General features: G+C 38.5%; 3 protein-coding genes across 11 annotated transcripts; 2 read left to right on the top strand and 1 right to left on the bottom strand.

Annotated features, from left to right (window-relative positions):
- The first annotated feature begins 59 nt into the window (after positions 1-59).
- Positions 60-6,837, top strand: LOC112280456 (uncharacterized). Of its 3 annotated transcripts, XR_016502097.1 has the most exons (11): positions 60-1,177; positions 1,991-2,138; positions 2,318-2,483; positions 2,620-2,769; positions 3,019-3,247; positions 3,751-4,055; positions 4,333-4,463; positions 5,141-5,191; positions 5,511-5,600; positions 5,804-6,054; positions 6,401-6,837. XR_016502097.1 is itself a non-coding variant. In XM_024515977.3 (10 exons), exons 2-10 carry the CDS (start codon positions 2,061-2,063, stop codon positions 6,564-6,566), a joined length of 1,527 nt encoding a protein of 508 aa, XP_024371745.1. In that variant the 5' UTR covers positions 60-1,177; positions 1,991-2,060; the 3' UTR covers positions 6,567-6,837. The 3 variants fall into 3 exon arrangements, 2 of the variants coding, with proteins under 2 accessions (XP_024371745.1, XP_024371746.1); XM_024515977.3 differs by lacking the exon at positions 5,511-5,600; XM_024515978.3 differs by lacking the exon at positions 5,511-5,600 and having other exon boundaries at positions 84-1,177; positions 2,668-2,769.
- A 3,702-nt stretch (positions 6,838-10,539) lies between these two features.
- LOC112280174 (E3 ubiquitin-protein ligase COP1) lies at positions 10,540-16,524 on the top strand. Its single transcript, XM_024515338.3, has 14 exons — positions 10,540-11,291; positions 11,588-12,053; positions 12,215-12,292; positions 12,412-12,567; positions 12,978-13,367; positions 13,565-13,740; positions 13,916-13,984; positions 14,158-14,236; positions 14,417-14,572; positions 14,762-14,860; positions 15,065-15,169; positions 15,366-15,545; positions 15,800-15,910; positions 16,073-16,524. Exons 2-14 carry the CDS (start codon positions 11,790-11,792, stop codon positions 16,238-16,240), a joined length of 2,031 nt encoding a protein of 676 aa, XP_024371106.1. The 5' UTR covers positions 10,540-11,291; positions 11,588-11,789; the 3' UTR covers positions 16,241-16,524.
- A 1,392-nt stretch (positions 16,525-17,916) lies between these two features.
- LOC141045191 (uncharacterized) lies at positions 17,917-19,854 on the bottom strand. Of its 7 annotated transcripts, none has more exons than XM_073532768.2 (6): positions 19,637-19,775; positions 19,392-19,440; positions 19,178-19,296; positions 18,946-19,050; positions 18,588-18,693; positions 17,917-18,295 (listed from the first exon to the last, which is right to left on the bottom strand). In XM_073532768.2, coding segments are annotated over exons 3-6 (243 nt in total). In that variant the 5' UTR covers positions 19,180-19,296; positions 19,392-19,440; positions 19,637-19,775; the 3' UTR covers positions 17,917-18,265. The 7 variants fall into 7 exon arrangements, 6 of the variants coding, with proteins under 6 accessions (XP_073388869.1, XP_073388868.1, XP_073388867.2 ...); XM_073532767.2 differs by having other exon boundaries at positions 19,178-19,293; XM_073532766.2 differs by lacking the exon at positions 19,637-19,775 and having other exon boundaries at positions 19,178-19,273; positions 19,392-19,533.
- Positions 19,855-25,123: the final 5,269 nt, after the last annotated feature.

Raw genomic sequence — 25,123 nt, 5'->3', positions numbered from 1 at the left:
GCACGGCACGTCCCCGAGAGGGAGAGAGCGAGCGAGAGTGAGTGTTGCAAGAGGAACTCACCTCGCGCGTAACCCTGACGATTTTAGGAAAGTGTGGCTAGTGCGCGCGGATCTTGCTTTGCTGCCTGTGTTGTTAGACATTCCTCCTATGTGCGCCGACGTCGGCAACGAGTTGCGGTGAACGTTCGTCCTTGTGTGTGTGTGTACTGCCTCCGTGGGCGCATGTCTTAGCGTTCTGAATCGGTCGTGTTACGGGTGGTTTGAAGGAACTAGTATGGTGGAGTGGTGAATAGTCGGGCGTCGTGGGATCATGGCTAGGTGAGGGGTGAAAAGGGTAGCGGCCATGGCCACAGCATAAGAGTCACTTCCATTGTGTTCACGGTTTCGTCGTTCGGCTCTTTTGCATAGTTTGAAGCGACTCCCTGATTCTGTTTGTGCGTCAGATTTCAGTGCGAGTCTGTTGCTTTTATTTTTATTTTTTTCTGTCTATTTATTTATTTAATTTGGTCATTTTTCGTTTTTCGTTTTGTTTTTACTTTTTTTCTACCCGGAAGTTCGTTGGAGGTTTGAGGACTGGAGTGAGCTCGAGTGAGCTTGAGTGAGCTCGAGAAAGATCTTGGGAGTCTTGCTAGAGCTGCTGGTATATAATGGGCTGGGACCCAGCTTTGGAACTAGTTGAATCGTAGCTGCTATGCACGGGTGCCTGGATCATGCGCATTTTGAGGTCTTTGCGGCCAGATTCCTCCTTTTTTTTTCAAGCCCCGGCGGCCACTCTTTTGAAGCCGTGTTCTTTCAGTGACATTGAATGACAGCGGACGCTAGAACTTACTTATGCGAAGAGTTGGAATCCCGCGTCGTCTTTTTCTACTTACTTCCCCTATCGAAGGTTTGAAGGTAACGGCAGCAATTGTACAAGTCTGTGGGTGCAGCCAAGCCAAGGCAATACTAAGCCTGGTTAGTGACAGTTATCATACTTGGGCATTTGTTTTTGGAAAGCGAGCTGAAATGCGAGTGATGCGAGTAGGACGAACCATCGACAGAGCGGTGTGGCTGGCCAAGCGCGGCGGAGAGTGTCAACGATTGGATCCTGAAATAATGGCCGGCATTTCGTTTCTACAAAATCAAAATTTGTATTGTTGCACTTTATAGTCAACGACCTCTTCGCTCGAGCCAAGAAGTGAGTACCTGAATTGAATTTTTTTAGTTGTCTTCGCGTTACTCCACCTGGTTTGCCACTCAGGACTCGTAATCTCATTTTGCTTTTGAGCTGAAATCTATTGAGTTCTAAATGCACGATTTGAGTATGATGTGCTACCACCTGGAGCCAACGAAATTCTTCTAGTGCTTCCTCATTTGCTGCAAAAGCTGATACTGAGTTACGAGCTGCAAATCCACTCAAGCATGCTCAGTTTGATTAAAGAAGGCTGCGTTTGGCCTTTCGCTGTATTCGATCCCAACTAGGCTTTGCCAATTCATCGGTATTTGATTAGTTCAGTTCTAGTTTGTCATGTGGCATGAAAAACCTTCTTACGCCTCAGTTTGAATATTGTGCTCATATTGAAGTTTAGAAGTGGTAGGTGTTCGGAAACTGCTGTCTTATTACTGGTTGAAGCCGGTAGTGTTTGGATCAGTCACGTCTGTCTAAGTTCCATTCGTGAAGCATTCGAATGCTCTCATATGTCTTCGTTGTCGTGTATGACATTTGTGACCAATTTTAGTGGTGAAGGGCTATTAATTGAAACTGCACCCGGAAGAGATATTGTGAGTGAAGATTAGAAGGTCGAATTTCTCACTGAGCTTCTATGAGTCTAAGCTCTATTCACCATTTAGAAATATTCAATCCACGCAGTAGTGTATCCCCTAGGTTAGGTTGTATTGCATCGATGTAGATGATGGTGTGGAACTTATCATCTCCATACTTTCTACTTGATTACATTTGATATCGTTTAAATTTTTCAGAAAATTTTACAAACTTTATGCATTGCTTCAGAAAGCAGGGCTGGACAATAGAACTGTAATGAGCTTCGGGAATAGAAGGAGGCGTCGCAAGAAGGACCAGGATGCAAGATTCTCATTTCTCTGAGATGCGGTGGGACTCAGAGATCTCGACTGCTGCGTTTTGTGATTCTCTAGATCTGGTATATTTTATTCCCTGGTCGATTTGATAGTCAGGAAAAGAATAACCAGGTGGTATCTTCTCTCCACATCCAAGGAGATAATTCTGGTGGTACTTTGTGGATTCACATGTCGTATTGAATGATTGCTAGGTGCGGCAATCTGAATGACCTAACCAGCTTATGTTGCTCATGGCTTGCAGCGGAGGCATATCTTACAGAAAAGGCAGTCTTTTGGGAGGGGTAAACGAAGGCCTCCACTACTCGAACCTGCTAGTGCTGAGTTTATTTCTGCTCTGGCCGCTGGAATCAATTCACGCCATACCCTCCAAGTAGGATGTGGGTTGTCTACCCTAGCCCTCGCTGCAGGTAGGATGAGACATTTATTCACCTTTTCATTCGTTGTCATCCTTTTTTATACTGCTTTCTATCCATTTTTTTAGCCAATTGCAGAAAACGAGCATATTTTGTGCTGTATTCTTACATTCTATTGCTTCTGCGACAGCTGCGAGAGCCACCAACAGCTGCTTGTTGTCTGTGTATCATGAAGCAGAGAAGCAGCAAGTTGTTAAATATTTTCTTAAGGACGCAGGGCTGCTCAGTTATGTGGAATTTGTTACAGAAGATCCCTTGACTTATATTCCTCACTTAAAAGGTAACCTGTCCTTGTGCAGGGTCTTTATTTCATGATCAATCTATGTGGGAGTAATTATTGATGAGCACCAAATTTAAGTCCTTGGTTAGGGAAGTAGATCTAGAACAACATGATCCATGTTCTCATATTTTTCATGCTTTCTAGGGTGTTCATTCTTAAATACTACTGTGGTGTCTTAACTATATTGTACTTAGAAGATGCATGATTAGGAAAATATAACAGAAATTGATTTGATAATGTGGCATGCAGGTCTGGAATTCGTGTTATTCTCAGGGCAGCCTGAGCAATACATTGAGCTTTTTGATCTCCTAAAGCTGAAGAAAGGAGCAATTGTGGTCGCAGACAATGCTCTAGATGACGCTACAAATGACTACATTCGACACGTTCGTAGACAACCAGGGGTTGAGTCTTCAACCTTACCTCTCAGTCGAGGCATTGAAGTTACCAAGATAGTCACTTGGGGAGCGTTCAATAGAGGGTGAGTTTCAATCGAATTCTACTATGGCCACCTTAAAACATACTTTCGCTGATATCCGTAATTTGCATATTTTAGTGTACTTGTGAGTGCACAGACCGTTCTCAATGAAGTACGGTGATGCCCATGATCATCAATAAATAGTTCTGCCGTTGACACCCTTCCGACGGATGCTGTGTTTGCCTTGTATTTCTATTTATCTGTTATTTTGGCTTTGACGAATTATTTTTTTTGTTTTGGACTAGTCTTTACTAACTCTAAACTGCAAATGGCATGTAGCTTTGTGTTTTGTCCCAGTCATGTTGGTTTTGCCTATTTATACAAGTGTTCACCGCAGGTTGTGATTCCTGAATCTTAGCTGGAAATTTATCTTGTATTTGAATACGCCACAAAATGGGACTATTCCATCATTTTGATTCATCAACGTCTGACTTTGCACAAGTTAAGTGAAGAACAGGGCAATTGATGAAACTACAGTTGTTCTGATACTTGTTCTTTGCGCGCAGGAGGAAGAAGTTCGATGGCATTGAAGAGCTGATGAGTGATAAGGGCTACATGCGCCGGCTTGATTTACAGAATGTAACTGTTTCTAGATCACACAGCAGCCCTCGGTTTTCTGCGCATTCCGAAGACTTTCCTACGCATAGCTCTGATTTCGATGCAGAGGATGACCACATCCATTCAGAGCCAAGCGAACCTGAAATGGTCGAGAGTGGCACGGCGCACAAGATGAACACTGATGGGCTTGATGAGAGCGAATGCGAAACGCCAACAGGACAGGATTCAGATAAGCTGGAAAGATCTAAACATGGTGAGTCACTTAGGATCTTACAAAATATCCCAATCCCACTTTTTAAATATAATATTTTAAAACCTCAACGTTAATGCAAGGATAAGTTTTTTAAGTAATTGGATTGTATCCTAGTTTTTTTGCGATCATATTGCTTCATGATCTATCGACCTTTTAGGACGTATTGAATTTAATTTTGGAAAATGCACGCAGATGTCTATTCAGAGTCTTCCTGAGCAGTGACGGATGCAGTTAGCTGCACTTGGTCGAAGTTCTGATGCATGATTGTCATCTGCAGGAGAAGTAAGGCGTGCAAGTTCGGGTTTAATACATGTTGAAACACTCTTACGTAATATCAACAATGAACTGTCTGTGGTCTCACCACACCTTGAGGCATCAGGGGACCTTGAGCTTGGCATTCCTCATAAGGTTTGTCCTCTATATTCTGATTATTGTGTGCTTGAAGGAATGTGTAGTGTTGTCAGTGTGTAGCTCAAGCTGCGAATCTGGTTAAGCAACAATGAGTTCATTGATAAGTATTTGACTTTTTTGTTCTGTCTGTTCTTACAAAGGCGAGATTAGATTGTTTTACTGTGCCTCTATCCTCAACTGAATTACGTGTTTGCAAACCCAAGCTTTTCGTACCATATCTTCTGCTTGTATTTGTATATATGTTGAAGGTTAGGTATGTGTTTCTTTGCAGAGGTGTTTACATCGGTATTTGAGAGAACCAGTAATTAAGTTACTTGGAATTTGCTCCAACTTTCAGTCTGCTGGTTTTGGTTCTAGTTTTCTTTTCTTCGATTTGTTTGTTTGTGGCCTAAATAGATAAAGGCAGTTGCCATATCACAATCTGTTAGTTATTTTGTTTCTTGAATCCTTAATGGAACCTTACTTTATGCTAAGCTTACAAGATCACATGATCCCATAAACCCTGAACTTTTTATACGACAGGCTTCTTTCCATGGCCTATTACGAATGTAATGCTCGTTTGACTTGCTCGCCTGAGTTTGTTATTTGTTTCTCTTTGCGACCTCGTGGCATTTGAATTCATAGAATTGTGCACTTCGTCTGTCTAATCAGACCTGCGTGGCAAACATGAACAGGTCTTTGATGTTCAAGACTTTGCCACAAGACTCCACTCGTGGCACTTGCTTGTAAGTCTTCTATTGCACTTTTTTCCAAGTTATTTAGCATGTCAATCCTTATTAAAACCATGAATTTACATTTTAATCTTCATCACTTGGCTTAATTGTAAGGAAATCGTCTTTTTTTTTTGTCTGTTCCTTTTTTTCGGTGTATGTGGATCCAACCTTTAGTAGTGATTCTCCTATTTATTATATAGATTTTATTAACACTTTCATGTATATCCTTCGCGCTTGCAAAAGATTCAGCGAAAGTTTTTGGTTCTATTGTATGGTTTCACTTACGTCACGGTACTGCAGTCTGAATATGTTTTCTCTCTATGTGGCGAAGATGCGATTTCAATCTGGGCAGCTTCCAATTTTCGATGCGTGAAATTTTTTCCAAGTGTTGTTTCTTTCTCGTTTGGAGGGTTCTAGAAATGTATGTGGAAACCATTCGTAGGATTGGTGCTAATTGGAATTGGACTTTTTAAAGGAGCTTGATTTTGTGAGCCAAATGATTTGGGATAAAACAATCTACTTCTCCTTTTCAGAATCTTTTTAGAAGCAAATAATCTGAACGTGACATTGAATTTTGTTCACGGTATTTCTATTGTAACTCGTTTCTGTTTGACATACTTGCAGATGGACTTGGAGAATAATGGTGCCTCCTTGCCTTCAAGTGACGCATCAATAGCTGACAGAGTTGCACCTGAACCTCTCGATTCTGCTGGGGATGTGCTTGCTGTGGAAGACATTTCTTTTGTCTTAGAAGAACCCGCCTTTCAGGTTCATTTCCAAAATGATAATGGACAAACACAGGTGACAGTAGAGGGAGATGATCAAGACCAGTTTCTCTTTGACCTCACACATGCATTTAAGGAGACGGTCGTCAGGTTTTCTCCTACTTTCACTTCGATTCTCTCCTCTGTATGCCATTCACAGAAATCGGCATATATTTCTGTTTCCCAGTTCAACTTTGGGAATTGTATAGTGTATCTGTCTTATCTTCTGTTTGCTCTGGTGTCAGGTGGTTCTAGCCGTCGACCATAAGATTTGTTTATTGAGTTTTATTTGAAGACTTAGTTTTTAATGTGTGCCAAGAGCATCATATTTAAATTTCAGCTAATCTCTTGCTGCGTAGTATCTGCTTGGGTATGACTGATATGAATTAGCATAAGCTTGGTTTTGAGTGCTTCTACCTAGTGTTGTTACTGACCTCTAGTGTTGTGTCCCTTGCAGTGTCAAAAAGGCCAGAATATCAACGCAAGAGTCACGAGTATTAGATGTCTTCCATGTGGTGGATGGGAGAACCAAGGGACCTCTCTCAGCATCGCGCGAGGACGAGGTTAGGAATCGCATATTGGATCGACTTAAAGAGCGTCGCGGGAAACTGAAAGACCGTTGATTGATGGCTTGACCCTCCTTCACTATATGTGGTCAAGATCAGCATATCATATGCTTATATGCGGATTGCTGTAGTTCGCAAGCTATTACCCCCCTTATTAATAGTCTTTTCGCTTAGGTGAACTTTGAAATTTTTGTAATATACAGTGCTTGTGACAAATGTAAAAGAGATATCTCTGGAAAAGGAATTGTCAATCAATTGCTGACAAACCTATACTCATCAATCGATTGCGGTGGCTGGGTTCTTCTAATCTATCAGCCCAGGTGAAGTACAGATGTGTTTAAGACCTATGTCATTCCTATGCAACTGACATGTCCAACAGAACTACATCGTTGCAAAAGCTACAATCTCATTTTGTTGTTCAGGCTTTTTATCTGGTTGCCATCACTCACTTATTAAACTCCATCATAAAAACTGTATTCAACGGTGCAGCTTCAGATGCAAACATTGTACCGAAACATTTCGTGGATGCATTGAATTTTTTCTAGCACTTTTAAAATAAAAATAAAAATAAATAAAAATAAATAAAAATAAATAAAAATAAATAAAAATCCTTACCCACTTGTTGATTATCTTCGTTTACAACAAGATATAACAGGCCTGACAAAGTATTCAAAAATAATAATAATACAAGAAAACAGTAGAAAAAATTTTAATTTGAAAAATCCGGGAGTGAAAAGGTTGAAAATAATAAGTTATGACCATACAAATTATCAGTATTATGTATATATATATATATATACATATTGAATAATAATAATAATACAAGAAAAAATAATAATAATACAGCCTTGTCATATGTTTCTTTGTTTCTGAAGTTGTTCCTTCTTGTCTTGGTTTGGGTCGGTCGATGTGGTCAAAAATTATTCAGGATTTGTCTTGTAGTACATTTACACAATAGTTTTGTTATAAAGCAGAAGCATTATTTTTTAGTTTTTAAATTTTTTAAATTTTCTTTTAGTGTCTCTTATTCTCAAGGTAGTATAAAAGGTTTGGGAATAATTGTTTAACTTCTTGAAGTATTCAAACCTCAACAGTGCTTTGATAGTATAAACTTTTTGTGTTGTTTTGTTTTGTTTTTCCTTTCTTTCCTTTGTAATAGTGATTCAGGCAATTTACCTCAAGCATTTAAGATCTTACCAAATTTGATGTTGAGATTAAAAATTAGTTTACGACATGCTTTCTTTATAGTCTTTCGATGATACTGTTTCATTTTATAATCCAATTACACCTGAAAAGGTTATGACCTTACCATTTACTTCTCATGATAATCGAATAAATGTTTTGTCATTATCATCATCTCCTCACGTCCTTTAGTTTATGATGCCAAGGTATAGGCAATCCTTTATTAGCTCAATTATTGTTGTTTTAAATTTAAGTTATTTCTATCTAAACCTAACCATTCTATTAGCTTACAAGTTTAGGACTACCAATAAAGAGGCTTTAACATTACTTACACCATTATGAGAATTTTTTATGTCTTTATAGCAACCCATGGAATTGACAAAGAATTTTTTTCACTTCATTTTTTTAATGTGATACTTTATGTAAACTGTGACACCCTTCTTTATATTGATTCTTTCTTCTTTTCTACACTTTACCTTTCTATTTAAATTATTCTAAAATTTCAAACATATTGTCCTTCCATTACATTATGAAATGCAATGATGTGTTTGTGTTTACAAATGAACACACGTTTTTATTTATTTGTTTCCTTCGAATAACACAAACAAACATGAATTCATTTATTTATTCCTTGCATGAACGTCAACAACATGTTTTCATGTTTTATTTTGATAAATGACGAGGACCACATATCTTTTCAAAGATTATACTATTTCAAATCGTTGTGCCTCTTTATTGTTTCAGATAAATACCATTAACTAATCTCAATGGAATGTAAATTTGGCCTACATACACACACACACACACACACACACACACATATATATATATATATATATAGATTCTTTTTATGACAAGCATATAATTTAGACATATACATATAGCATATAAATATTCATACATACATACATACATACATACATACATACATACATACATAAATTTATAGTTTTAAGTATAAAAGAAAAGAATTAAGATCTATTATTTTTTTTTGCCTCTTTCCCATTCACTCAATCCACACAATTTTTATTTTTTATTTTATTTTATTTAGCAGAGAATGATAACACTATTCACAACTGAAGCAGCCATCTGGGATGGATATAAATCCTACAAGAGATTTTAAAAAAGTGGGGGTAGGGGGTGCAAATTTACCTTTGGAATGTTAGTGTGTCTCAGTGCAACAGAAGGGTCAAAAGAAGGCAAACCAAAGCATGGGTTGTGCCACCATCCCCCCCCCCCCCTCACTCCCTCCCTCCCTCTTGCTGGGTTTAGGAGCCATTCATCCCCCCATCCAGCCAGCCCCCCCCCCCCACCAAAACGACAAAAGTGAATTACTAAAATAAAAAAATAAAAAATAAAAATATCAACGCACACCATCCTGCTTCCTCTTTAGCAACTAGACCTGACAACAACAACAACAATCAAAGGCCCCTCTAAAAAAAAAAAAAAAAAAAAAAAAAAAACCCCCCCACTTGGGTGAAAGCCACGACCCTGGCTCTCAGTCCAGTCAAACGGATGAATGAAAGTAATACAAGACGAATGAACAGAAGCATGGATGAAGGAGAACATGGGCGTGGGGGACACGGAGTAAGGGGACCAGCCACAACATGGCACTGTACAACCCTCGCCACACAACCCACTTGCATGCTCAACTAAAGATCTTCTTCTCCTGCTTCTTCCACCACCACCCACCCTGATATGATATTAGATGCACTGTCAGTGGTGCTGGAAAGCAATAGCTGCAATAGCAGCAAATAGTAGTAATAGTAATAGCAGGGACTCACTCACTCACTCACTCACTCACTGGCTGACTGGCATGCATCCTTGCTGACTCACCCCCGCGGCATCAGCACTCTCACTCCCAACTCTGGACCCAGCCCAGCCCCGCTCCTCTTGCTATTTCTATTCCCCTGCTATTGCTATTTCTATCGCTATTGATATCCCTAAAGGTAGAAAAAAGATAAATAGTTAGAAACAAACAATCCTCCTTCATCCCCCACCCCACCCCCACTCCCTTCAGACGAGGAGGAGGGAGGAGGGAGGAGGAGGACGGGATTGAAGGCCACTCACTGCTCTACTGCTCAGCACAATCAGCAAGCACAGCAGCCCCCATGTGGAGGACGAAACGACGGCGACGCATTCCTGCACTAACTAGTTCTTCTCTACTCCACCAGCGAGAATAAAATAAACATATCATCATCCATATATTTCATATCATCATATATTTCCCGCGCACAGTTTCCGCGGATGGAATACTTCTCATTCCTGCTCTACCATAGGCGGCGGTGAACGTGGGACGAGTCTCGGATGGATGGATAAGGGGAGGGGCTGACTCTGTAGCGTGTGGCTCCACCGTGGCGAATCAGCATGGGCAATGGATTCTCACGCTGCGAACGGGACGAATGTTGTTGCGAGGGAGGGAGAGCGAGAGGAGCTGCTGGTGCTGGCTGGCTGGCTGGGGGCTGAGATTTAGATTCGCCCTTGCTGAAGGGAGAAGGGGGAGGGGGGGAGGGACAGACCAGACCAGGAGTGAACGGTTAGTAGTCGTGGACTGACTGGAAGGGAGTGGGGATAGAACGAAGGAAGGAAGAAAGAAAGGACGAAAGGAAGGAACGAAAGGGAGTTGCATGTCCATGCATACTCACGTCACTGGGCGGACGTCATGAGACGCGCCTTGACGCCAGCAGCCGCCTGCGCCGCGCGTCGGTGGGATTAGACAGGCAGACTGGTCGGAAGTCGCGGACTGACTGAGAGGAGGGAGGGAGAGCGTACACTGGGCATCGGAAGTGATTGATTCTAGGGTAAAATCCTTCTCTGGCCATCGGCTATACTTTTATTTTTATTTTTCTTTTCCCACCGAGTGTTGCTGTTCGGGAACTGTCTTGTAATTCGGAGCTTAAACTCGAATTGGTGACCGTAATGTAATCATGGAGTAGTAGTGAAGTAGACGGTTGTGGAAGGATTTTTTTTATATTTTATTTCTTCGTCTTTGGACTCAGAGTGCGTGCGTGGTGTGGTAAGCACAGTGCTGCTAAGTTGCGGTTTGAAGTTTTAAAGTGGAACTGGCGCGGTGGAATTAAGGCTGTAGAGTTGGGTTTCGGTTCCTGTGTCTACATTCGGAAAAATGGTTGTGGGAGTTTTGCGGAAGGTCGTGTTATGGGAGCGGAGTGGAGTTGTCCTCCATTGGAACCGTTAGGCCTTGGTTCTGTCCTTGTTGTGGTTTGCAGAGCTGCCCGGAGCCACAGGGTTGCTTGGACTGGTACGATGTGTTGAAATGGAGCTCTGGTGTGTAGTTTGAAACTTTTTATTTCGCGTTGGTGGATCGGGATTAGGAGCTTGCGGAGCTCATTCGATCTCGGAGTTGGCAGGTTGCTGTGTAGGTGAATTTGAACAAGGGTACTTTTGATTCGGTGGAATCGTGCTTATAGGGCTGATTTTATCTAGTGTGGAGGATTGGTAATCTTCCCTGTGAGTGTAAGCTGCGGGAGCTTATTCAGGAACCTGTACTGTATTTTAGGGGTTCAGTGGAAGTGGAAGACTGAAAGGATCAGGAAACAACTTTTTGCAACGATGGGCCTCAACACCATTGTGCTGCTCTTTGTGAGTTTTTGTTCTTCTGCGGCTGCCCTTTGAGGGGCCAACGCTCCTAGTGTGCATAGTTGAGCCTGCGGATATTCCTTTCCATTGGTAGGATTAGTGGGAACTTGAAGTCACCTCACTCAGTTGAGCTGGTACAACGAGGATTGCCCGTGCTGCTACTGTGAACCCGATGTTTTATAGCAGTGTTTGTATGGAAAAATTTGTACGAAGTAGACATTTATATTGTCGAGATTTATGGTAGTCGGAGGTTAAGTGCACCACGAGATTCCTTACCCCCTAGTACGGCTGTTCTCCAGGCTGCCCAGCGATCACGAGTTTAGAAAAATCGGTTGGAAGATGGAAGATACGCAACATGAGGAATGGTTACGGGATTAAAATTTTGTCAAGATCCGGTATTAGGTGACAAGTAAGACTTATAGTTTCTACTCTGACATTGCATTTGGAGAGAGTTGGTAAGATCCCGTAAAACCATCAGGAACAGTCCATGTTCGTTTAGTCATGGGGTTTGAAGACGAGGAGCCGTTCGGAGCGTCCTCTGGAGAGCAAAAGTATGAGTCTGCTATTCGCGCTAGGGCAGAATTGGACCGAGACTTTTTATGTCCAATTTGCCTACAGACAATGGAAGATGCTTTCCTTACTCGCTGTGGGCACAGTTTTTGCTACTCATGCATTATGACGCACTTGAACAATAGGAGTAATTGCCCTTGCTGTGCTGAGTACCTCACGATCGACCTACTTATGCCAAATTTCCTTCTTACAAAGGTAATCACGATTTACATTCCAATTTGTAAATTTTTGTCACCAGCATAGGGGTCGGAGAGTGAGCTTAGAAGTTGTGTACTTCTTGCTCGTGTCAAGAATATATCTGCCCGTATCGAAGGTGGGGCTATGTCTGAAATACACAGTGATTGCTTTTGTTGCAGTTGATGAAGAAAGCATCCGCATTCAAAATGTTAAAGAATGCCTCTCCAGCAGATCCACTACTTCTTGCACTACAACAGGTAAGCTCATTCAATGTTTTGGGTATTCTTCTATATATAACTTGAGTCATTTGACATCCGAAACGCATGTTTGCAGTATGGATGCTTTCCATGTATCTAATGATATTACGTGTTCGTAGGGGGCGGATTTGCCTGCTAATGAGCTGGATTCCTTACTGCTACTCCTTAATGAAAGGAAGCAAAAACTCGAGCGAGAGGAAGCGGAGTCAAACATCGAAATACTACTTGATTTTTTGCATCATTCACAATCACAGAAACAAGAAAAGTTGCAAGAGGTTTACCCTACGCTCTTCTCTACTTGGTCACTATTCTGTCTCAAGCAGGCCAGTCCTGGAAGTTTTATTTGTTCCAGATTCGTGGTCGTACAAAGTCGTGGTTTTTTCTGACAGTGGTTGACTCTTGGTTGGTTCGAAGTCAATTCTTTGGATTAATTCTTTCTTGTAACGAAGTCTGTTGCATCCCCTTTTTGTAACAAGTATCCATCGTTGTTGCTAGTGAGCTGGTAGGCATGCGGAGGTTATTGCGAAGCTTTTATATATATATATATATATATATATATATATATATATGGTGAAACTGAGTACATTTGGACCCTCATAGCATGTGGACGCTAAATTTCAGATTCACTACCAGTTGTATACAACACAGCGTCCAGAATTTGTTGACTTTGCAATGGGTGGAGCAGGTACAAAATGATCTTCAGTTTCTGAAAGATGACATAACCACAGTTGAGAGAAGGTTGCGCTGGCTTCTGTTGTCAAAGGATAGACACAGCAAACGCGTACGTGAGGAGTCTCCGTTTTCTGATTTAGATACTCACACAAGATCCGATGACGCGAGCACTGGAGGCGCAGTATCTGTATGGCGAGGTGGGCAGGGTGGTGCGTATACTCCATACAGTGAAGAAGAGTTGTACAGAGTGGAGAAGCCAAGGATGAGAAACGTGCCCTGCACTTCCGTTACCAAAGATGTAGTAAAGGCTGGTGGGTTACTTGAAAATGATCCATCGGTGGACTTTCAGGTTGAATCTGGAGGTGTACATAAAGTAGCTAAGAAGCGTAAAGTACTAGCACAGGTATGCTTCTACTGGTGCTCATAACTTTTAATAAGTTTTAATCCATCACATGTGTATTTGAGGATTCGAACGTTGTATGCTGGAAAAAAACTTCCATGGCTAGCGTCTTATTATGATGTGAGGATGGTGTATATATCTCAGTAAGATTTTTGTCATTTTTGATGAAGTGATGTTACCTTTTTATTGTTGATCCACAGTTTGAGGAATTGCAAGATGCTTATTTGTTGAGAAGACGACAAGTTGCTCTTAAGCAACGTCAGAAGCTGCAGCTGCAAGAATCGGTTAAAGAAAAGGAAGTGTGCAGAGATACAGATAAACACGATGATGGTTTAGGTGACTTCGAGTCCATGCTCATGGCATACACTCGCTACAGGTATATCAGTTTTTATTAGAAGGTTTGTATAGGTATTTTTGACACACGATTGTGATCGAAGCCTGGTCCTGAACTTGCAAGTTGATGGTTTTGCTCTTCTCATATCTTTTATTCATGTTCTTCGCCAAGGCCCCCAGTAATCATAGTTGTCCAAATCCATGATGCATGTGACCAGTCAACTTCGTGTTGTTGCGGAGCTTCATCATGGCGATCTTTTTCAAACTTCCTCGAATATAGTGTCCAGGTAATAAATCTGAAGTTCCCAACGTCAATCATTTTGCGAGACTTCAGAGTTTCTTGTCATTGGGTCCGCCTAGATTTTATATATTTCAAGGTGCAACCTTTTCTTTGCTGATATCTGTACGTAGTAATTGGAAGGTAATAAAAAAGTCGAATATATTTCTGTATCATTTGCAGCATTGATTTTGATGGAGATGATGAGCTGTTTGCAACCGCGGGGGTTTCAAGACGAATTAAAGTTTTTGATTTCGCAACGGTACTCTCGGGACTTTTGATTCGCTGGTCATCAGTTTCTCATTTGTTCCTTGCCTAGGCTCCATTCGATGCTCTTTTTAGACAGCCTGTTGTATTACAAAAGTTGAAAATTTTAAGACTTAGGCAGTTGCTAGTCTAACGTGGAAGTATGTATCTAACGGGTTGAATTGAATGCAAACAGGTTATGAATGACTTGACGGATGTGCATTGTCCTGTAGCGGAATTCCCAACACGATCCAAGCTAAGCTGTCTAAGCTGGAATAAGTTTAACAAACCTCTCATTGCTAGCAGCGACTATGAAGGCATTGTTACAGTATGGGACATCAACCGGAGTCAGGTAGGCTTGAAAATTTGGCCACTTAACATAGGTTCGTTGATGATGTCCTTAATTGTGGTTCCAGAATGAGCGACATATAGCTTTACAATGTGTCATATTCATTCGGATTTTTAAATTTTGACGCATTGCTTCGGATGTACGGTTTGTCTAAATATTTGACATGTTCTGCTTGCCATCATATATTACCAGAGTGTCATGGAGTATGAGGAGCACGAGAAGCGTGCCTGGAGTGTTGACTTTTCCCGGACGGATCCTTCAATGCTGGTCTCTGGAAGTGATGATGGCAAGGTCTGTCTCATGGTCTTTTTCTTGCCTTTCTGTTGAAATATGGTTTAGTGGATGTCTACTTTGATCGCCGTCCATAGCTTAGAAGCTGGTGATAAGGTTTTCCTCCCATGTTTTGGTTGCACGATTACGGGGGAATATAACAGAGACTGTCTCGTTGATTCTTACTCAAGTCAGCCGTTAAAAGCAGATGGGGGGATTTTGCAGGTTAAGCTTTGGTGCACTAATCAGGAGGCTAGTGTTTTTAGTATAGACATGAAGGCCAACATCTGCTGCGTTAAGTACAATCCTGGTTCAAGCAACCATATTGCTGTGAGTTTTGGTCTCTTCAATATAAGTGTCGATCACCTTGGCAAACCTCGATATTTTTACATTCTGTATATTTGCACTTTGTTTTCATGTTTTTTTGCATGATGTTTGTGTGATGGGACCTACTATTTCATTTTGATATAACTTGGTGAGATCACGGCCTCTTACTTCACTGTGGCCTTTACGGTACTGTTTGCAGATTGGCTCAGCGGATCATCACATATACTACTATGACTTGCGGAATCCAAGTAACCCTCTCGTTGTATTCAAGGGTCATCGGAAAGCCGTATCCTACGTGAAATTCATATCTTCGAATGAGCTGGCGTCAGCTTCTACTGACAGCACATTGCGATTGTGGGATGTCCAGACAGATTCTTGTGTATGTAATCACTTCCTCTAACTACGTCTTTTCTTGTATCATGATTGAGCATTATTCTGTAAGTATTACCTACAATCAAGAAAGCATTATCATAAATTATGAATATTGGAAATTGTTCTCGATGGAATTAGCGGCATCTCGTATTGCTGGAGTTTGCGGAGACATGCCATATACATTCGAAGGAGACAAAGTATTTAAACGGCAATATTGCGTGCCATCGTATTGCAATTTCTGATATAATATTCCTCTTGCAGGCACGAACATTCAGAGGACATACCAATGAAAAGAATTTTGTAGGTCTGACTGTAAATAATGACTACATTGCTTGCGGCAGTGAAACGAATGAGGTCGTTGTGTACCATAAGGTATTTCTACAAATGATATCACATCCTTGCTGTGGTGTAGGAAGTGTGTTGTGTTTTAGTTCTATGGTGAATTTTGTTGGACGTTGAAATGCCACTTTAAACAAACTGTTTTCCTCCGACTGGGAACATTTTATCTCAGATATTTGGTGGTGTTAATCACAGGCAATGTCGAAACCGTGTTCTTCTCATAAATTCGGCTCCCCAAACTCTGAAGATATTGAGGATGACGGTTCCCACTTCATAAGTGCAGTGTGCTGGAAGAGTGAGAGCCCGACCATGTTGGCGGCCAACTCGCAGGGCATAATCAAGGTTCTTGTACTGGCAGCTTGATTGATTTTTAAATGATTTGATTCATACAATATAGTCGAACTTTTAGCAGAGAAACAGTGTGTGCAGTTGCGTTTATATCCTCTGATGCAATAGAAGCAGATTTTTGCTTGGATTTATTCGCATCGATTCGTAATCCAAGTTATGAACCCCTTCACAACACCTCTGTGTTCTCTGGATATATGACGCTCTAAACCTGAAGTTGAATTCCGACGAATTATTCAATGATGGGGATGTATATTTTTATCACCAGAGAAAAAAGAAGTTAGCCCAAACATGCCAAACCACATCACTGCATTCGCTTCACTGTCTCGTTGGTTGTGAATGAAGATCCCCTACCTGAGTGCCTTGATATTCCTTATCTAAGGATGGATTTGTCGAAGTTATGCATACAAGTACGCCGCTTGCTGCTTAGTTACTTGCTTACCTGGGCGAAGTCAATCCATGGCCAGGATGGTAGATGACTTAGGGTAACCTGCTCCATTGCACTTTCGGGCCGTTTGACTCTAGTATCTCTCTACGGAGGGCATAGTTTGTGGCAGCGGAGGCTTGCGTTCGCGCGGCTCTCACCAAGTTCTAAGAGTTGAACTGCAAATTGTTCGTCGTTGTTAAGCTTGTTAAGAGCCCAAATCTAACTTATGCATTACCCAGTGTTCGGGTCACTGCAATGCTTGGCTGCATACTCTAGGATCAAACGGATCGAGCAAATCTGCCACATAACCTTCGCGTAAGATTCTACTAATAAATTATATCAGTGCGTGACGAGTGAAAAAAATTATTCGCAAAAGCTCAACTGAACGCCTTCAGTGACAAGTGGACCAAATTGTTCGAAACAATGTAGTTTTTTGCGAGCGTTTCCCACGCCTGGCATTTCCTGTTTGCTGAGAGAGCAGGCAGAAGTAGCAACCAAAATGCCAGTCAATCTGCACCACTCCTAGCGTCTCCTCTCGACCTCCAGATGTAAGGTATTCAGGTTATAAATAGTTAAGTTTTCTCCGTTTGCAGAAGTGCGCAAATCGTTCTATCATATTACAAATTTGTTCGTCACATAGACAAGCTTGATACAATCAGTAAAAACAAATCAACCCACTAAGTGAATATGCACTCCTGCTAGTAGAGGGTCCCATGTCCCTTCGATTAAACTGGCTTTAGGACTGGCTTCCCTCAGCTATACTTTTCCATCCACTCAATTAAATAGTCTGTATCAGTGAACCAGCTTTGGATATCTTGGTTAAGCCAGCTTCACTTTAAAAAGAGTATCGGCCCACATGTGTATTTTTTCTAAAGCTGCTCCTAAACTGGCACATTTGTGAACGCATTAAAAGTGTGTGACGTGCTCATCGCCAAGACTCAGAGTTTCTTGATTCGTGGCACCGATAGCCATGTTTCACGGTTAATATTCACAAAAATATCGAGGCGAAGGGGTGGGAACTTGCAGGGTGAGCGGTTTGCACTGTAAGAGAAAGTCATAAAAAAGAAGCAACTGGGCATGATGAACACCGCAGCACCAACTTGTACATCACTTCACATTCCGTCTACCATCACAGCGGTGTACACAGACAGTCCCAATCGCAATCTATGTGACATCCAATGTATTTGCCATGACACGGTTAGCACGCGTCGTCATTCCCTGCCCTGGTCCCAAACCACCTCATTACTCTATGCACACTTGCACACAATTCCGACCCCAAGCTTCGCTTTCGATACATGGGATTAAATCGATAACTTCATCATTACACGAATGCTATGCTGCACATTAACCATCAAATCCTCCCTTAGAACATAAATAATGCCCAAAAGACACAGCTAACATATGCAGTGTGCATTGTGAACGTCCGAAAGTGGAAAATCTCCAATTCTGCTCCTACGCTATAATTAACTGGAAGAAACAAATCTATGATTGCATCACAGTCGCATAACCATGATTCTTGGCGCACAGATGTACATGCGTTAAATTTGTCTTCGGTTTTCGATAAGACGGGAATCGTAACGTCATTTTAGGCTGGAGGACTTCGTCTGGTGCGTAAGCTACGCAGAGGACTCTAAGGCTTTGCTATTCTGGAATGAGGCACATGATAACCGTTGTGAGTATCCAGCCATGCCAAGTGCTAATCACATTATAAAAATGAGTTTGACAGAATTGGAGTTTCCAAACTGACTTTCAAACTTCTGTTACAAAACGAGAAACCCAAAATAAAATATAAAAAAAAGAACCACGTACAACAGAAATAGATCAGAAAATTGAGAATTAAAAAACATCAGAGAACAGAAAATGCATAATTCGACTTTGGATAATTTGAGTTTAACAATATTCTCAAAGCTGGGAAGGTAGTGTCTAATTTGTGCATACTTTGCAGGCTGTCATCGCTAGCTCATACTTGCCTTTCCTTGCTGCGACCTCAGCAACGAAAGGTGCTTTCTTCTCCACAATATCGGAAAGAACGAGCAAGGCAAACCTGTCGACAGATAGTCCACAAATGATTCGCTTCAGGTTCGATACGATTTCTAATACGAGTAACACCACTGACCTCGTCTGACATGTTGGGCCACCTCTCGGCACCGCTTTTAGCGCTCTGAAATTTTGATCAAGTTATCAACATCACTGTTCTTGCTACAGAGCTTGAATTGAACTCTGGTTTATCCACTGAAGAGGCGCATCATAAGCAAAAGATGCTACATGCGAAAACGACAACAAACACATCCCGTACTCAGCGCGAAGACCCAGATTTGAATTAGGTGCTTCAAAGGAGTGAAGGGGCCTTCGAAAATTTCCCGCAGTAACCCCTTCTTTTCTCAGAGACCGGAAGGTCTCCCTGCAACCAATTAAAAAAAAAGGTAGAAATGTGAGTACACTCCTTTAAAACTAGAAATCGAGATCATCAAACACCACTTCCAGAATAGAGGAGATCTAGAAGACAAGCGTCAGTCGTCAGGGCTTACATGAAGATGAAGTACGGAGAAGGTGGTCACTTTGGCATATCAGAATCCTTGACTGTCTTTTTCCTGGTTTCGGATTTCTTGTGCATTCTAGGACGTCTAAATAAAATTCACACCTCCTACTTCAGAAACATCCCAATCCGGGGCAAACCCTATCAGAAAACAATGAGCGAAAATAGACAGAAGCAAATGAATGCAATATGCCCACGGTGCATACCCTTCTGTAGTCGCTCTACCACTGGCAGCGTCTTCGTTCTAGCTTGCCACTGCAACGACGAGAACGCAACGAATTCCAAAGACCACTCAAACACGTCAAACACAAAAAAGAAGCAGCCAAGGTATACAAATACATAGACGTGCCTTAATACAAGCTGGCAAAATAATAGGAAAATAATCGAATCACGCCACTGAGAAAAGAAGTTGACCACCAGTGATCGTCTTCTCATACAACAAGTCACTCACACTCTTGAATAAGCTTTCAAAGTTGCGGAACACAGGTTGAACGTGTCTAATCATGGACCCATTTGATCTGGATTCCGGCATTATGAAGAATCCCCAAGTATTGCAGATTAGACATTTTCTGACTTTACTGTTCAAATTCTTGTACACAACAAGGATGCTTTCCTAATAGATATAGACACCGAGCAGCGTCCGGATACAATGTCGAAAGATACAAGGTAGGTCATCGAGTGAGGAGAAAGACACTGAACAATACAGATTCTCAATCCAAGGTGGTTGGACACACTTCCACGGCACTTGCTATGAGTACCCTTCTTCATAAAACCAAAAACCAAGAGGCAGTTGTGCCACCTCTACGCTTATGTGCAGGGCTACTGTGACTTATCACGCATTGTGTCCGACAAGATTTCTATGTGTCCAACCACAACTAAGGAAGGTGCCTAGCTATCTTCACACTCAGCTACAACTCAAAGGAGGGACAAAGAGCTCTTAGAGGTGGCAGTGCTTCAATTAGGGTTTTAGATTTTAGGATTAGAAATCATGTAGCAAAGTACATCAAAGGTTGCACAATCAACATAAATGGAAGAAATGGAAGACGATCCAATGCATATGACACAATACCATAGGTAACAAACAATAAGCTATTATTGTTTGTTACCTATGGTATTGTGTCATATGCACTCGATCGTCTTCCATTTATGTTCCATCGTCTTACATCAATGTACTAAATACATCAATATACTAAAGGCATAGTTGGCTCATGTGCTAGTTGGTTTGACAAAGTTAGAAGAAGGACATCAAATAGAATGTATATATTGTGCAAACACAAGATTAATCTTGAGCTTGTGGCTTCAACAATAAACTTTGGCATGTATACAAAGTGAAAGCATCATTAGATGAATTTTTTTTGACATGGTTATCTTATAGTTGTATAAGATTTCTTTTTGATAAAAAAATGATAGAAGTTAAGTTTGATGTGTATATAGTGAAGCACAAAATGAAGCACTATACATAGTGTGTGTTCATTGCTAATTTTGTAGGAAGTAGACTAGACAAACTATGAAGTATATACAAACTAGTTGTGAGCCCTAAAAGCTAAAATACAAGAAGAGTTGACACTATAGAGAACCTTAAGACATAGGTTCTTTCAATTGATTAGTAAGGACAAAGCAACTTCTTAGAAATTGCTTATGTTCAAATCTACCTATCTTAATAGAGGACTTATATGTTACACTCATAGATTTAAGGATTTAATCTTAGTAGACTAGTTGGCATAAAAATATCAACCTAAGTCACCCTCAAATCAATTATAGACAAATTACTAAGCAATGTATAAGACATAGCACAATGCATTGAATCAGTAATAGACAAAGATTAAAATAATGGTCATAGCACCTACCAAAACTTTTATATCGGAATGACCATAGAAGTAGCATATAAACTTACCATTAGCATTGTGAATCTAATTTCAAAAGAAATGAGCCACATACAAGTTGATTATAATAATTTATCAATCTAATATAGATATTGCATATTCATGGCATAACTCATCTAGGATTACTTCTTGTTATCCATCTAAATATAAGCAGAGATAGAAATTTAGTTGGAGAACCAATTCTTGCCAAGATATCAAGTCTTTCAACTAAGTCAAATAGAGGTAATATTACAAAGAAGGATTTCTTTGCTAGAAATAATTGTGCCTCTACCTCCATTCAAATTGCCATAATAGAAGTTGAATATTTGAACTCCACAATGAGTTTTTTACAAGTTGAAAATAATAAGACCATGTAAGTAGCAAATAGAACCAATGACACAAACTACATCATGAAAAAGTTGATCCAAACAATCTGCAACCATACATATTGAGCTTGACAAAGTGGATTATAAAATAATGGCAATAGAGAAAAAATCTTCATCTTAAACTAAAAAATTTATGGATATCAATAATTTTAATGAAATTTTCAATGATCAGACTTATAAGAAGAAAATTTAGATACAAGAACACACTCTAATTTAAGAAGAAATATTGAGCCATTTGAAACTAAATGGTATTTTACACATTAATACTCCATCCACTTTGACATTTTTTCAAAATACAATAAAAATATTATTGAAATAAATAAATAAAAATAAAAGTAGAATAAGTTACTTTGTAGAAGATATTATCTTAATATACTACTAAAGATTAGAAGATTATCTCTTGGCATGTGGAAAGACTATCCTTTGAATAAGAAATGAGGTCAAGGGTGAAGAGACAAGGTCAAAAGATAAAAGATCTACTAAAACATATTCACAGATTAAGTAAGAGTATAAAGTATATATCATAGGATATTCTTGTTATTGATGAGATTTCAAAGGATCTTAAGAATATAAAACATATTCTATGGCATATCCTAGTAGAAGATAAGATATTAAAAAATATACTTAATATATTTTTTAATAAATAAAAAAAATAAAAAATAGAATTATTAATAAAGATAACAACTACTAACTATAAGTAATAAGTATTGGATATGAGAGTTATTTTAATCCACACTTCTCTTTGCATGTAATTTTATTGATGCTATTTATTAAAACTTCTATCTTGTATATCTTTAGTAGGAATTATTACCAAAGACACTCAAGATCCACAAGTAGTTTACAATCAAGTATCAAATTTGTTATGTACTTTAACTATGAAAAACTCCAATTAATCACAATATGAATCTTTTTTCTTATTTGAATTTCTTCTATAATAGATTGGCATGAAACTATGTAAGTTATAGGTAGAGCTCTTTGTAGGATTATTCAAGGATTCAAAGTATCTACTAGGAAATGAACAAAATTTTATTAAAAGACACATTGACAAATCCAATGTTAATGGATCTACAATCTTAGAATAAAAATTCTAACTCTTCTTGTTACTTATGTTGGCCTTACAAGTCAAAGATCTCTTTTCTTCTATCAATGTTATTTGTTCAAGCTGAAATAACAAAAGACAAATAAAGAGACATTCTATGGCATGTTGCTGAGAAGTTTGTGATTGGTCTAAAAAAGCACAAAGCTTCTTCATGTAGAGGTCTTTGTTGTTTATGTAAATCTTAATTTGATTCTATCCTCACTTTTGGACCTACCTCACTTTGGATTTGTATAATTCAATGTTAAATCAATAGAATGATTTGAAATCTTTTGTGATAGATTAAATATTTAATCTTTTTTTTATATTCCAAATTTTAAAGTGATAAATGTCTTAAATAATTTTTAGAAAATAAATCACATGTTCTAACTTTGTAGTCATAGCTTTTTCTTCACAATCCTATCCTTGGTTATTCTTTTCATGCAATTTTATGTTAGATTATACTACAAGAGGTAAAACAATGTCAATCATCTTATGTTATTGAGTACATACTACCTTAATAATACAAAAATACAATTGAAGATCTGCCATACATGAATTTCTTACTCTAACCTTATATTTTTTTTTAGAAAAATCAACAAATGTGTGAAGTTGTACAAAAGATTTTGTATCCAAAAAGTTGATCATTGTGAAGTAGAAGAAGAAAGGCTATATTATGAATTAGTAGTAGTAATTAGTGGTCTTTGAATAGACATAGGAAATACCAATCTATAAGCTTGCTGAAAGACGTGTATGAAAAAAATATTAATATTGAAAAGCACAAAGCCAAAGATCAACATCTTTGTAGTAGTTTTAAATGGAAGTAATTCACAGACCAAGGTTTACAAATTATTTTTAAAATACACAAAGAACTCTCAATTTTATTCTATATCACCTCTCTTAAGGTTTTGCATGGATAAATTCACTATAGTCAAGTTACCTACTTCTTTATATGTACCAATTTTCATAAAAAATTCATATATAGCTACATTTTTTTTTTTTTTTTTTTTTTTTTTTTTTTTCATCAATAATAGACAATAGTATTCAAGTACCAAGGTGATTTGTAGACAAAAATACTTTTGCAATGAAAACATCTCTATGACCCTAATATAACTATTAGAGTTGATACAAGCCTTGCATATAATAAATACAAACAAGTCCTTGAGTCCAAATAAGATTGTGCTTGAATTTTACATGCTTTTTGGAACATACTGAGGCATGAATATCTTATCAAGTTATATAAAAGTATTTTCTATTGTTACTTACTTCTCTAAGTAACCACAAAGATAATAGCTTTATTTTACAAAGGTGGACTTAAATAGCAACTTACTAACTAGTGACCAACTACTGTATTAAATTAAGATTATAAAATCTATACTAATGCATTATAGCTCAAGCTACAACATGTACTTTTCAAAGTGGACAACCTCAATGAATTGGTCTTTTTTCTAATGAGATATATTTTCAACAACTTACTACTTATTCAAGAGATACTAGCTTGAGCAAAATATTTTTGCCAACCATTACTCTTTTTTAAGGTGGACTTTCTAAAGCCTATGATATGATAGACTAGAACTTTATATTCATTGCAATAGAGGCCTTTGGCATACCACCTAAATTTATAATTATAGATTTTTTGCTTTTCTACAATGCAAAGGCATGCATAAAGTTAATGGCTCCTCTTCTATCTTCTTTGTAATACGAAAAGAAGTGTGGCAATGATGCTCACTTACTCTTTATTTTTTTTTCTCTTAGTAATAAAAGTTTTAAATGCTATAGTTTCAAAAGAAATCAACGAAGAGAGAATTCAAAAAATACAATGTTTTAAAAATGGCCAAGATTAGATATTATTTCAATATGAAAATAGTACTTCTTTTATAATATAAGGAAAATAAAAATCTATTTTTAACCTTATTAATCTCCTAAAAGTATTTTTCTTGATATCTAGATTCAATGTCAACTGATCAAAATCAAATAGTTATTGAAAAATCCTTAGGAACATAATGAGATCCTTATAAACAAAGAAAAATTGATGAAGTGAGCAAAGTAATTGGCTCTCTCTTTATCTTGTCCTTGACTTCTTATGATATTGACAAATTTTTGAAAGCCTCCTATTGTATTATGTATAAAATAACTTGACAATGCATTAAATATATAGATGTGGAAGAGTTTGAACTTACCTTGAAATTTGATTTATAACTCAAAATAATGCATAAGACTTTTAAAAACACTCTTTGGCATCTTTAAATAATCCAAATTAGCTTATAATTATCTTAAATATATCCTATCAAAATTAAAAAAATACTTATAAAAATATTATTATATTTTAATTAATTCAAAAATAATATTTAAATTATATATATATATATAAATCCTAATCAAATTCTAATCAAATCCTAAATTCTAAATTTTAGTCAAATTCTAAATTACAGATCTTAGTAAAACCTTAAAACTCTAAATCTTAATTAAATCTATAATTTAAAACCTTATACTAATCAAATTCAAACCAAATCTTAATCAAATCTTTATCAAATCTTGATCAAATATTAATTAAATTCTATAGAAAATTAAATTTTTAATAATTAATAATATAATTATTAATTTTAATTGAAAAA

This window comes from Physcomitrium patens, chromosome 3 (assembly GCF_059467195.1).
Source record: "Physcomitrium patens ecotype Gransden chromosome 3, ASM5946719v1, whole genome shotgun sequence".
In the NCBI taxonomy this organism is placed as follows: domain Eukaryota; kingdom Viridiplantae; phylum Streptophyta; class Bryopsida; order Funariales; family Funariaceae; genus Physcomitrium; species Physcomitrium patens.
This window is presented reverse-complemented; position numbering and strand designations above follow the sequence as displayed.

Excerpts from the sequence above, each read along its gene's own strand:
- LOC112280456 (XM_024515977.3), top strand. The coding sequence starts at position 2,061 with ATGCAAGATTCTCATTTCTCTGAGATGCGGTGGGACTCAGAGATCTCG. Across the intron at positions 2,139-2,317 it reads TTTGTGATTCTCTAGATCTG|CGGAGGCATATCTTACAGAA; the intron begins GTATATTTTATT and ends CATGGCTTGCAG. Across the intron at positions 5,192-5,803 it reads TCCACTCGTGGCACTTGCTT|ATGGACTTGGAGAATAATGG; the intron begins GTAAGTCTTCTA and ends ACATACTTGCAG.
- LOC112280174 (XM_024515338.3), top strand. The coding sequence starts at position 11,790 with ATGGGGTTTGAAGACGAGGAGCCGTTCGGAGCGTCCTCTGGAGAGCAA. Across the intron at positions 13,741-13,915 it reads ATGGCATACACTCGCTACAG|TCAACTTCGTGTTGTTGCGG; the intron begins GTATATCAGTTT and ends GCATGTGACCAG. Across the intron at positions 15,546-15,799 it reads ATGTCCAGACAGATTCTTGT|GCACGAACATTCAGAGGACA; the intron begins GTATGTAATCAC and ends TTCCTCTTGCAG.
- LOC141045191 (XM_073532765.2), bottom strand. The coding sequence starts at position 19,620 with ATGAGAAGACGATCACTGGTGGTCAACTTCTTTTCTCAGTGGCGTGAT. Across the intron at positions 19,274-19,391 it reads GGTAGAGCGACTACAGAAGG|ACGTCCTAGAATGCACAAGA; the intron begins GTATGCACCGTG and ends AATTTTATTTAG. Across the intron at positions 19,051-19,177 it reads TCTCCGTACTTCATCTTCAT|GGAGACCTTCCGGTCTCTGA; the intron begins GTAAGCCCTGAC and ends AATTGGTTGCAG.